This window comes from Stylophora pistillata, chromosome 13 (genome assembly GCF_964205215.1).
Source record: "Stylophora pistillata chromosome 13, jaStyPist1.2, whole genome shotgun sequence".
NCBI lineage: Eukaryota > Metazoa > Cnidaria > Anthozoa > Scleractinia > Pocilloporidae > Stylophora > Stylophora pistillata.
The window spans coordinates 8,655,376-8,668,391 of NC_142531.1; the positions used below are offsets into that span (position 1 = coordinate 8,655,376).

Below are 13,016 nucleotides of genomic sequence, written 5' to 3' on the forward strand. Positions count from 1 at the left end.
TGCTAATTCTGTCTGGAAACAAAGTCCCCATTTTCATGCTGTGATTTTTGTTCGGAGGGTTTTTCAGTGAATATTGTCGCTCAACACAGTTCTTTCGAAATTACACCAGCAACAAATGTTTTTTAACGGTGCTTCTAAGATTTCTGAGCTTTTATTCCTCTGCCTTTCCCAAGCGGCTATAAATGGCTAGTAATCTTTGCCGTGATTTGTCAGATTTCCATCGAAGAACAGATCGACCACTTTAGTAGTCACACATTCTCGCGAGTCGAGATGTCACGAAACGTGACATCTCGAGAACAGTTGCTAAGGAAACTGTGGTGAAGTGCGCCAAAATACACGCAAAATCCCTTGACTGTATTGATTTCAGTCAATAACAATCGGTATGTTATTGATTGTTATTAGTAAGGTGAACTTATGAATACCGCCACATCGTAAAAACACTAAAAAAATAATAATAATACAACTAAACAAATAAGATCTTAAATTGAAACTAACGCATCACCGCACAATACAGATGCTTCATTCACACATGAATTACATTCAGAACTGAAAACATACACTCGCTTGTGTCAAGTCGGTTTACCGTTCGCGTTAGCTACCGTTATATATCTAGGCCTGATGGATCTTTGATTGCCTATCATTGCATATGTTTTTCTGATTAATATCCTTGACAGAGTTTATTGATTTCAGTCAATAACGGTAGGTATGTCATTGATTGTTATCAATTAAGGTGAACTTATCAATTAAAAAAAAATCAAAAATCACTGGGCAAGATTTCTTAATGTCACAGTATTTACTATTTTATACATTCTAACATGTATTAAGCGGTCGGTTGTCAAACTCCCGAAGTTGTTTCCCCTAATCACAGTAATTTTCTACTTCTATAAGTAGTTGTGGCCTAACGTAACACAACGATTTACCCTTGACACATGACTGTAAGAAGTAATCATTTAAGTGTAAATCTAGAATTAGAAGTATCTCGACAATACTAATCAATCAACTTTAACGTAACGAATTTTAAAAAAACAGCTTGAAAGAAAACAACATTCTACGCAATAATTAGGCGCGGTAGCTAACCGCTGGCTGGAAAATTAGAGGCCGCCCCACCCATCGATAACAAGTACAACACTTTGGAGGGCAGTGGAAGTTTACTTGAGTCGAGACAGCGAGGTAAGGCTGATCTTCGTCGTGACTCAGTTATATCTGGATATTTTCGAGGACAGGGAGAGGTGTACACAGTGGAATTTTTACAAATGATTTGTCAGTCAAGAACAGATGTGAATTGTTGGCAACGAAAAAAGTTTCGAGCCATCTGATCACTTTTGAGACACCCGCCAATGGCGAGTTGACTGTGGTGTTCTGAATAGCGCTACATCGTAGAAACACTCTCAAAAAATACAACTAAGCAAATAAGATCTAAAAGTAACGCATTACCGCACAACACGCAGACGCTTTATACACGCATGAATTACATTCAGAACTGAAAACATACACTCGCCTGTGTCAAGTTGGTTTACCGTTCGCGTTAGCTACCGTTGCATATCTAGGCCTGATGGATCCTTGATTGCATATCATTGCATATGTTTTGCTGATTACTATCAATCTTAAATCCCTAATACCGTTGATTAAGTTTGACTCTCTGTTTCAAATACTCATCGGCTCATTGTGGAATTTTGTGACAAAGATGTGATACTTTGATTGTTGGAACGAATAGGGTCGGCAATTATTTTAACAAGGGTTCATTAACCAAGAAACCACAACAACAAACATAGTCACGTTATGCCACAGATGGGAATATTGACACAAAAACATTGCATTTCACAGTACTTACATCACTGCAATACTGCAAAGAGGGATTTTATTCTAGAAACTGCGGAATAGACTGAGCAACACCGCGAATCCAATGTCCTCCATCCGCCGTTAATGGTAACCGGACTCAGTTGGCTGGTGGTTGTTCATGACGCTCAATGAAAATAGAGGTGGCGGAGCCGCTAAAATGAGGAGTAGAGCATGGGTCTCTACTGTTATTCTGTCTCAAACTTTATGCGGCCTCACCACGTAAAGCTTGAAAGTGTAAACGAAACCGCTAGCTACACAGGCTGTCCATCAGTTTTTGAAGCAGGGCATGATTTCGAAATTCCAGTTAGTTTCTCTCTTGCATGTTGATTTTTTTCTAATTATTTTGATTTGGTATCTGAAGTTTGAAGTTTATTAATTCGTAAATACATGGCAGTTCTGAAACTGAATTGTGTATTTACGTTACAAAAATTAAATTATCTATCTTAATTGAAAGAATAAAAACAACAAACAGGGCATGAGACGCTAAAAAGGTTATCGAAATACGAAATTCAATAACTCTAACCTATAAGTTACCTGCTTTAATTAGAGTTAATGCGCTTCCTTATTGCATAAATAGGAAAGTTGCCATTACTCAAAATATAGTAATCGTAGTTCAGTCGGAAAGCTTCAAACCACTCCCCCTTTTTTTCTTGTTCATCAAATAATTACTGTACAGCAAACTTTTGAAAAAGTTGCAACAACATTTACTGACACATTTCTACCTTTCAATAATTTACTAATTTCAATAACATACTCTTTAACTCAATTACAAAATTTACTGCTATAATTTTCAGTAAATTGTCCAAACACTCCTCTACTTAAACTCAGGAGTAGATTCGTAACTCAGCGATGAGGTTCAAAATTCATAACGTTGGAAATATTTTGGGGAGTGATAATAGCTATAACTCTACCTTTGATGGAGCACTAGTACTTGGTGTTAGATGTCTAAACATTTTTATTGATTTGTAGCTCTTTCATCATTTTAACTTTAACATCAAAGTGTTAAGTTTCTTTAATCATGTCCCCCAATAGAGGTCATTAATAAGTCAAACTGAAAAATAAAACTTTTAAAATCTAATGCAGATTCTCTGACATTCCCAATCAGATAGGGTTGTGTTGTAGTTTCACTGACCATTCAGAAGGTTCTTGCCATGAATATGAATAGGTATCAGTTGCCTAAGTAGCTACATGCATAAATGTTGGATAAAGTAGATTCAAATATGGTAAAGCATAGTAATGTTATTTCTATTCAAATATCTGAATGCGATGGTTTCTAGAGTCGGACACAATTATTCGACCATCGCCGAACACTGCAGTAGAGACGGGAACATTAAATTCCCCCTTACTGTTTCCTTGGGATCCAAACTTTGTTAGAAACCTCCCGCTTAGCTCAAATACTCGTGCCCTGTGATTAGATGAATCACAGACCATCAGGTGTCCTGCCTTGTTAACTAACAAACAATAGGGTTTTTGGAACTCCCATCCCTCTCTCCCTTTTTTCCAATTTTGTACTGAAAATTACCATTTCTATCAAACACTTTGATAAAATGTTTATCTGAGTCTGACACTATGAGATATTTGTCATATTGTACATACTGCCAGGGTTTGTTGAAAGAATCCTTACCCCCGAATTTACTTCAATAATGGCCATCAGAAGAAAAACTCTTAATTAACTTGTTACCTGAATCAGCAACAATGATATTGCCATCATTATCTACAGATAAACCAAGGGGAAATTTCAGCTGATGTTCAAGATTTCCTTTAGCACCATACTGACTCAGGTACTCACACTGCTCACTGAACAATTGAACGCGATGTTTAATACCATCCACCACTACAAAGTTATTTTTCTTATCCCACGCTATCCCAGTACAAAAGTTAAACCCTCCCTATTTATTACCGTGGCTACCAAAGGATCTCAAGTAAGTTCCATCCGGCTACTGGATACCCGAAACATGTGGTTATTGACATCAGTGACTGCAATTTCATCGGGTTCATTCACTGCCGCTCTCCATGGAAAGTTGAACGAACCTAGTGGGTCAAAAGATAACACGGGTCTGAATTGTCTGGGTTTAACTTGAACCGGAAAGGGACTGTCTCGAACTTGTTCTTTTCGTTTACTTTGACTACTGCCCTGCATCTTCCTGTTTCTTTGGCAAAATAGCTGATCTTGTAGCTTCGTCACTCAGGACATGCTATGACTTCATGGCGGCCACTCGTCCTTTGAAATCCTTTTAAACAGTGAAGGCAGAAACTGTGAAAACATGGCAGCTATTTTGGTTCTATAAATTTGAGTACTACAAAATACCATTTTAGCGAATGATTTGTTTATGATTTCGCCGGATGATATGTTTAACTGAGTTGTCGCACTTTTCGTCTATTTAAGTGTTGCTTATAACGAAAACGTATAAAATATTTGTTAGATTTTGATGCAATCTTTTTATCCTCTGTAATCAAATGTTCATTATCTTTGATATACAGCTCTTTTTCAAATTCACCAGAAAAGAATAATCTGATGTCTTAGTTTCTTTAGTGAAGTATATTTGGGAAACGGCAGGCGATGCAGATGTTGCATCTCATTTATCGGAAATTTTCGATGTACGTTTATTCAGCAAGTCTGGCTACGTTTACCAATCGTAAAATATCATGTATTACAGAACAGTTATCTCTGAAAAAGTTGTGGCTACCGCTAGTTTATTCTGGATTCCAAAAGCTTTTGCGTGAGTCTATTTCTCATCGGAAATCTTCAAGTCCAAGCTGCGAAAAAAATACTTTGTCACTAACACTATCATTTGTGTCTATCATTTCTTTACTGACTGAACACTCTCTCAGGAAGCCCATTTAAAAGTTTTTGAAAGTCAAATTAGAGTAGTTCAGTAGTAACCGGAAGACTTGACTTAAATAGAAGTGGAACATTCAGCTTCCGTTTTCAAAGCTTTATTTTATTGCAGGTCTTACATTTCCAAGACTTGTTAGATTCTACAGCCCAGGGTGTTATGTTAACACACTTAAGGTGCCACCAGTCATTGCAGTGGTGACATTGTACATAGGCGTCACCAGTAGGAGGAGTAGAGGAGGGGATATGATTGATCTGGCGCGCGGCAGAAAATTCAGTGGTAAACAATAAAGACAATAGAGTTTTTATGTCTCGGAACTATCGGTCTGATAGTTGGCCCTTGGAAATTTGATGTTCTTAAATCTGGCATATTTGTTTTAAGAACATCAAATTTCCGCGGGGCAGCTATCAGCCGATAGTTCCACGACAGAAACACTCTATTGTTTAAATATCCTCCAACCAGACCATAGAAGAGGTATAGAACAGAACTTTGACATACCAAACCCTCTATAGAATGAAGCAATTTCGAAAGGAGCACTTTGAGAGTTCCACTCTGCTCTGAATTTTCTACTTGAGGAGATGTATTGATATGTTAACATCAGTTCTTGTTTTTTTCAACTTGTTTACTCTTAGTGCCACAAAATAAGTGTTTTAAATTATTTTTAAATATTCCTTTTTGGATTTTAGTGTTCCTTGCACAAGAACAACTTACAAATAATGACATATGAATTAGAACAAGAACAAATGACACTTGAATAAAGTATTCACATACTGTTTACTTGTCAATGATTATGTCTTGTTTTATTTCTGTTTAAATGAAGATGGGTGTTGTTTATCACCCCCTCCTCCCCTTCCCCCCAAAAAAACTTGAAAAATTTGCGGGAAATTTTATCCTGATCAATGATTACTGAGTAACCCATACCTGCAGTTTCATTTCTTATCTCTTTTGTTTCGCAAGCATTCTTCCTGTCTTTTCCATTTCGACAGTCAAAAATTTTTTGCCCCAAAACAAAATATGGTATGGCATCAGATTTCAATTTTTGATCTTCCTATATGACTTTGTGTGTTGTAGTTGATGGGTCTAACACAGAACTATAATTTAATGTCTGCCAACAAGTGATTTTGTCACTGGGTATTCTTAACACTCATAACGTGAATTCTAACCCAGTCTTGTAAAAATCATATTGGAGAGTTTGTTGAAACATACACTATACAAGGTCTGTTAAGCCCACAGGGGCTTATGGAACTTCAGACCTCATTGATGGGGGGTCTATTTGAAGGGGAGTAATAGAGAGGGGAGGAGCATAGAGGGGAGGGGGGGTGGGTGCTTCCATTGTAACCTAAAAACTCGCAATTCATCTTAAAATAATGAAATATCTTTGTTTGCTGAAAGAAAATTTAAATATAACAAATTGATTGGTGATGTATTGTGCAGTTCCTTCTCCCAGTGCCTTTGTAGCACTAGACCAACTGAGGATTTAGTTGGTTCCCTTTTATAGTAAATAGATGGGAGAATAACACAGAATTTGGCTTATTTGCACCGTCAGACTAACCGATACTCCCAAAGTTGTCATCCACCACCCAAAGAGTGAACGATGAGTTTGTAAACAACTCCCATTCTTTGACAATTTCGTCGATCTTGTAAGATTGGTAAACGTAGCCGGACTTGCTGGATAAACGTACACGAAAATTTCCGATAAATGAGATGAAACATCTGTATCGCCTACCATTGCCCAAATAAAGAAACTAAGACATCAGATTATTTTTTTCTGGCGAATTCGAAAAAGGGCGCGAAACATTTTTTTCAATACCGGAACCGGAAACCGATTTCGGAAGGGCACATTAGGGCGGTTTGAGCTATGGAAACAACGCAAATCCGACGTGCAGCTACTCGTTTCCATAGCTGAAACCGCCCTTGAGGTTTAGTGTCTTTGATTTCTTTTTTATCGGCAAAAATAAACCTTAAGCGACAGAACTATGCTGGATTTATGTTTACTAAGCCAGATGTTTTCTCTTGACTCAAAACACATACCAAGTCGACTTAAAATTTGTGCACAGCAAGAACATGGAACGTTCGGAGTCGTAAATCGTCGGTAGTTCGGCGCTAATTATGTTCCAGTGATTTAATTTCATTCCCAGGCACCTCACGTCCAAGGACACTTTGAGATATGGAAACAAGTCTGTACCCACGTTTCTATGACTCGTGGCCGCCATCTTGTTTAAAAAATTTGATTTATACAAAATGCATAAATTAGTAATGGACGTCACCGGACGACATTATAATCTCTCTCCCGCGCTCCCCTTGGGCTAAAGGGAAGAGACGGCTGAAATTCATACTAGGTATTTAACCGTTACAAGTAACAAAATGTTCAGCATAAACAAACCTTGCTAAGTGCAACAAAATTATGTAATAAAAAGATTTATCACCCTTAGCTCAGCATTCCTTTTACTGTCCCCTACCTTTCCAAACTACTTTCTTTTCTGTCTTCTCCTCTCCTTAGTATCACCACCCTCCTTCCCTTCCTCCCTCCTGACGTACTTACCATTCACTTTAATACCGCATCGATGAACGAAGAGTTAATGAGCAACCGACACCGCGCAATGTCACTATTACCTTACTTGAATTACATGCACAACTGCACACATTCCAAAGCCATCTATCACTCACGGTGTACTTTTCAAGTCGATATACTACAGATTGTCTCGGTCAAATGGGTCCTTGCTGGCACATCGTATGTTTCTTTAACAATATGTTCTCGTTTTACCTTCTACCCAAATCTTCTCATGCATTTTAAGGAAGTTTTGCTACTAAGAAGCGATAAATTTAACTTTGATAACGACGAGAAGGGTCGACGATCAAGGTTCAGTAAACTTGAAACCAAAACAACGTGATTTATTACGTAACGCCACACACTGGAGCTTTAACAAAACAAACAAGGCGCTTCGATCAGCACGATATCACAGTCACGGTTGGATTTAATACGAAAAATCACCAAAACAACTGAACATCAGTAGATATCACCACCATCAAAAGGATAACGGGACTAGTTGGTGGTTGTTCATGTCGCTCGATGAAAATGCATGAAGATGACGGAGCCGCTAAATCGAGGCGCAGAGCGTGGACTTCTTCCATCAATCCGTATCAAACCTTATGCAGTCTCACAGCTTAACGCTTCAAAGTGCACACAAACCCCCCGCTTCGCAGGCTATCAATCAGTTTTTGAGGTTGAGCATTATTGCGCTACGAACTTTCCATAGTGTGTTGGAAGAACATCCGGCTGGCTCAGTTGCATCTGCTAGGAGTGAAATACTACTTCTGGCGAGTAAATTTGGCTATTTGTTGAGGTTTTTAACATCTTACCTTCCCCTTCGAATAAATGTGGTGGATGCGCAGCTTCTCCAAACAAATTGGTCGCAAACGGAGAGTTTCAAAGCACTCCTCTTTGTTTTTGACAAGCAATTACTACAGAGCAATTACACAACGATTTTAATAACACATTTCTACCTTTTGATTATTTACAAGTTTGCATGATATCGTGAATTATGTAATAACATAATTTACTACTATTGTCATAAAACAGTCCATTCACCGTACTGGTTTAACTAAGGAGTAGGCTCCCAACTCAGCATAGTGTTGAAAATATTTCAGGAAATAATTATGGCAGCTGTAACAAAATCTTTTTCTTGGATGTAGCATTTATTGAAGCTAAATCCCTTTGTGTGATTAATGAGGAAGTAGAACTGAATTTTGTAGCCCTTTTGACGAATTGAACTTGATATCAAACAAAAGTTTTAAAACTTGTTTAATTAGTGACCTAATAGAGGTTACTGACTGGGCTGACTGACAAATCACATTTAGTTTTATGCACAATCCCTGAAATTCGCAATTTAATAGGTTGTGTTGTAGTTTCAGTGACCTTTCAAAGATTGTTACAGAGAATATGATTAAATTCCATTGAAAGCAGTTTCAAGTTTAAGGTTTTGTTAAAATCAATTCAAATCTTGTAAGGCATAGTGATGTTAAGGCTACTCAAATATCTGAATACGATGGTTATAAAAGTCCGACACAACTATTCGACCATCACTGAGCACTGCAGTAGAGGTAGGAACATTAAATTCTCCTTTATTCTCTCCTTTTGATCCAAATTTGGCTACAAACTTTCCAGTCAGCTCAAATACCTGAACTCTGTGATTGTTTCTATCACAGACCATCAGGTGTCCTGCCTTGTTAACTGACAAACAAAAGGGGTGATTGAACTCCCCATCTCCCTTCCCCTTCTTTCCAAATCTGTACAGAAAATGACCATTCCTATCAAACACTTTGATACAGTCATCACCACAGTCTGACACCATGAGATATTTGTCATATTGCACACAGTGCAGGGGACGCGTAATAGAGCCGTCACCCCCTATTTTATTTAAATAATGGCCATCACGAGAAAAGATCTTAATTGATTTGTTTTCTCTATCAGCAACAATAATATTGCCTTCATTATCTACAGATAAACCATGGGGTAAGTTCAGCTGGTGATCAAGATTTCCTCTACCACCGAGCTGGCTAAGGTACTCGCCCTGCTCACTGAACAATTGAACACGGTGGTTAGCAGTGTCCACCACTATAATGTTATTATTCTTATTACATGCTATTCCCCTAGGGCGGGTGAATTCTCCCTGGTTATCACCATTTCTACCAAAAGATCTCAAGTAAGTTCCATTACTACTGTATACCTGAACCCTGTCGTTACTGATTTCAGTGACCGCAATTTCATCGCGTTCATTCACTGCCACTCCAAATGGTTGTTTGAACGTTCCAGCAGACGAACCTTGTTGGCCAAAAGATAACACGGGTCTGAATTGTCTGGGTCTCACTTGAACCGGAAAGGGACTGTCTCGAACTTGTTCTTCGTTTACTTTGACTACTGCCCTGCATGCTCCGGTTTCCTTGGCAAAATAGCTGATCTTGTAGTTGCCAGTTTTGTTATCTTGGACTCGCACTTCCGTCGCACAGTCATGGCCTTGTTGATTTTCGATTTCCACCGTTACTCGGTCACGGTTTTGATAGCATTGTTTTCCTTCAGCGTTTCTAGTTGTTAACACAAAGTTGGCTTCAATTCCAACAATCGCTTCAGTGAGTCCCGTTCCTTCAGCAACTGATTGATCCGCTTTCGTCTCACTGAGAATCGTTTTTATTAATCCTATCCCTTCAGCGATTGCTTTTGTCTTCAAGGCTTCGTTTTCCTCGAAAATAAGTTCACTTAAATCTTCAAATTCGTAGTCGATCTCATCTCTCTCATCGCTAACTCTTTCTGGGAGTGATGTATCTTGTGATTCATTTAACTGTGCAAGCTCTGCGTTTGTGCTTCGCTTTATTAGTGTTTCAGTTTTTCCTACTGCTGTTTCGATCGTTTTCACTTTGTTTTCAATCTCGTTTCTTCGTATTCGTAAACTTTCCAAGGATTGGTGCGCTTGATGGTCCGCCTCATGAAAGATTTCCTGTTTCTTCGCTTCGATGACAACGATTATGCTCTCTGCAAACTGTTGCGCACTTCTTTTTACTCTGGCGAGTCGTGTCTGGATTTTATCACAGCTTTCGTCAAGTTTGGAAATTTTGTTTCTCATCTTTTGCGCTTTTTTCTTCTTGGAGTCAATCGCAGACATGACTTGCGATTTCTTTTCATTTGCCGCTTCTTCTAAGAGTATCTTAACATGTCCATCGTGAGTGGTTGCAACGCAAGAACTGCAAATGGCTTGTTTACATTTCTTACAAAAGAATTCCAATTCTTTCTCTCCGTGGCCCGGTCGTGGGCAAAATGCTGGTCGTTTTAACACATTCGTGATGTCTTGATCTTGAAAATCCTTAAGCGCAAGAACTCGATGGCCTTTATTGGCTTTGATTAAGTTATGCGCATTGATACACATGTCACACCAGAACGCACAACACTGAAAACAGTACGAACTGTGTCTGCTACTTTTGTCGCAGTTTCCACACTTCACTCCAGCACTATTACAATCTCTGATGGCCAACACATCCAGTAAACTGTTGATGCGAAAATTGGTGGGCAGATCGTGAAGATTTCCTCCAGGGACTTGACTTTCCCTTCGACATTCAGGACATGTTATGACGTCATGGCGGCCACTCGTCCTTTGAATTCCTTGTAAACAGTGAAGGCAGAAACTGTGCAAACATGGCAACTGTTTTGGTTCAGTAAATGTGACCATACACACAGAACAGGAAACTTCATCATGAAGATTGTCAAGCAAGGTTTTGATATCCATGATTAATGGCTAGAAACGAAGGCTTTCGCTACGCGTATCAAAAACGCCTAAAACCTTTTTCTTCTGAATGAAATGCTATTAACATTGACCAATAACATGCGATACCTGAAACTATACTTGATATGCAAGATTTCTAAGAATTGTGAAAGATCAGTTTGACCTCACACATTTAAAAGCTTAATGTTCAGCTGTAGACAGATATGTTTTCAGTCAGATGATGGACAGTTTTTCGTAAGAGTTGCTGACCTTCGGTATGGCTTTGACCGATCGTGAAGCTTAATTGACGGTGTTTGGGAAGAGCGTGATTTTAAAAATAAAAATTTTACCATGAATTTTAAGGTCGTATCTGTATTTATATGTGCTTTGTTTTGCGCAGAAGATAGGTAGTTACACGGGCAATGTAAAGAGCTACTCTGTAGGAGTTTATCTGTGGAGAGTTCACTCTATAGGGTTTTTTTTTTCGTTAAGCTATGACGTTGGACAGAATGAGCAGGATTTATTTACCCCCATCCTCTTTCAAAGCAGTAGGGAAGTTAGGCAGAGACATATTTTCAAGAAACCGACGGCGACAAGGAGAAGAATGCAACTTCCCGACATTGGTGTACCCGGATATCTACTAATCTACTAGAATACTTACATGTTATTAGAATTTTAAATCGATCAATTGATGCATATGAAAACTACCGTGAAATTTTACCGTGCGAAACGCCAAGGAAAAGACCTCTAAACTTCCGGTTTTCGTCTGCGAGAAAAAATAATATTTGAGTATATCCGGCTTCCATTCTCATGATGCTGCGATATCAAACAGAAAGAAAAGGACTTATTTACCCTTATCCTCCCTCAAAGCATTAGGGAACAAAGAGACACAGATAGGCGATGGTCCTAGATTGTAGTTCTCGTCTCACTGGAAATTTTTTTCAGCTGGGAATTAAAAGACACATAGCCGTCGTAGTGGTTTACATCATGACATTTCATATTTCAAGGTAAACCTGTCGATTTATCTTGGCTTATCCATCACTTCAATTATGTCATTGCTGTCCGGCGGTTTTAATTGAACAAGAAACGTAAGAGTTGCCCGGGACGTCGCCAGGAGAATCTCTATTATTTATCAAAGTTTAATTTCTTTCTAGAAACAATTAATGTGGTGAATAGATTATTCATCCACCAATCTCTCTAAAAAGTTGCGAAGGGGTTGTCACTTCACTGCGCATGTATGTAGTTGGATTATTTCAATTTGTATCACCTGAGGACGGGGAGAGGGTAGGCCGAGGAATGTTTGGGGGAGTCAAATGGTTTTTGGGAAAAAGATGGGGGATCAGTCGACGCAGAGTGTAAAGTGGTAGTTACTTTATCCGAAATTGAAATTCGCGTCTCGTTGTGAAATTTCAGCCCGCAGCTAGAAGGTACTCAGTGGTCTTCAAGGTTTTTACATTTACATGCTATTAGGTCGGTAAAATCATCAAGATATCACACCAACTGCAAAAATAAAGCAAATAAATAAAGAAAGAAAATAAGTAAATGAATAAAATACAATTATGTCAATGTTGAAAATAAAAATTAAATTACGAAAAATCATAAGCTATGTACAACTATCATTCAAGAAGGCTGATAACCTATGTTTAAAAATTTCTAAGGAAGTTGACGAAACAATGGTCTCAGGGAGGCAGTTCCAGTCTGTTATAGTTCTTGAGAAGAAGGAAAATTTAAAAACGTCTTTACTCGCATATGGCATGCGAAATTTAAATTGATGGCTTTCCCTCGTGCGACTCTCGGAGTGCGGTACTAAATATTCTCGATTATCTACAGACCACGAGTTAGCTTTTACATAAGTATTAACCGAGATTGCCTTCTTCTCGTTTCCAACGTGGTCCATCCTAAATCTTTGATCATGTCAGTAACACTAGCATACATTGATATTTCCTTTATAAAACTAACTAACTTCGCTTATTTGTTACGACTCGATTAAACAATAGCGGTCCAGCAGTGTCAAATAGATCTGACGTGAACGTGCGATACGATATTATCGAGTCGTTTACATGTAACTTACTTCTAGGCGTACATTCAA

At 38.5% G+C, this 13,016-nt stretch overlaps 1 protein-coding gene and 1 long non-coding RNA gene across 3 annotated transcripts; both read right to left on the reverse strand.

Moving 5' to 3' along the window:
* Positions 1–2,195: 2,195 nt before the first annotated feature.
* LOC148717488 (E3 ubiquitin-protein ligase TRIM45-like) lies at positions 2,196–11,007 on the reverse strand. Of its 2 annotated transcripts, XM_088743573.1 has the most exons (2): positions 8,835–11,007; positions 2,196–3,217 (listed from the first exon to the last, which is right to left on the reverse strand). In XM_088743573.1, the coding sequence occupies exons 1-2, from the start codon at positions 10,949–10,951 to the stop codon at positions 3,085–3,087; spliced, it is 2,250 nt and encodes a 749-aa protein (XP_088599699.1). In that variant the 5' UTR covers positions 10,952–11,007; the 3' UTR covers positions 2,196–3,084. The 2 variants fall into 2 exon arrangements, with proteins under 2 accessions (XP_088599699.1, XP_088599698.1); XM_088743572.1 differs by lacking the exon at positions 2,196–3,217 and having other exon boundaries at positions 8,146–11,007.
* On the reverse strand, positions 3,279–7,523 carry LOC148717489 (uncharacterized). The gene is made up of 2 exons (XR_015994795.1): positions 7,136–7,523; positions 3,279–4,070 (listed from the first exon to the last, which is right to left on the reverse strand). It is a non-coding gene; the product is annotated as an uncharacterized LOC148717489 (long non-coding RNA).
* Positions 11,008–13,016: the final 2,009 nt, after the last annotated feature.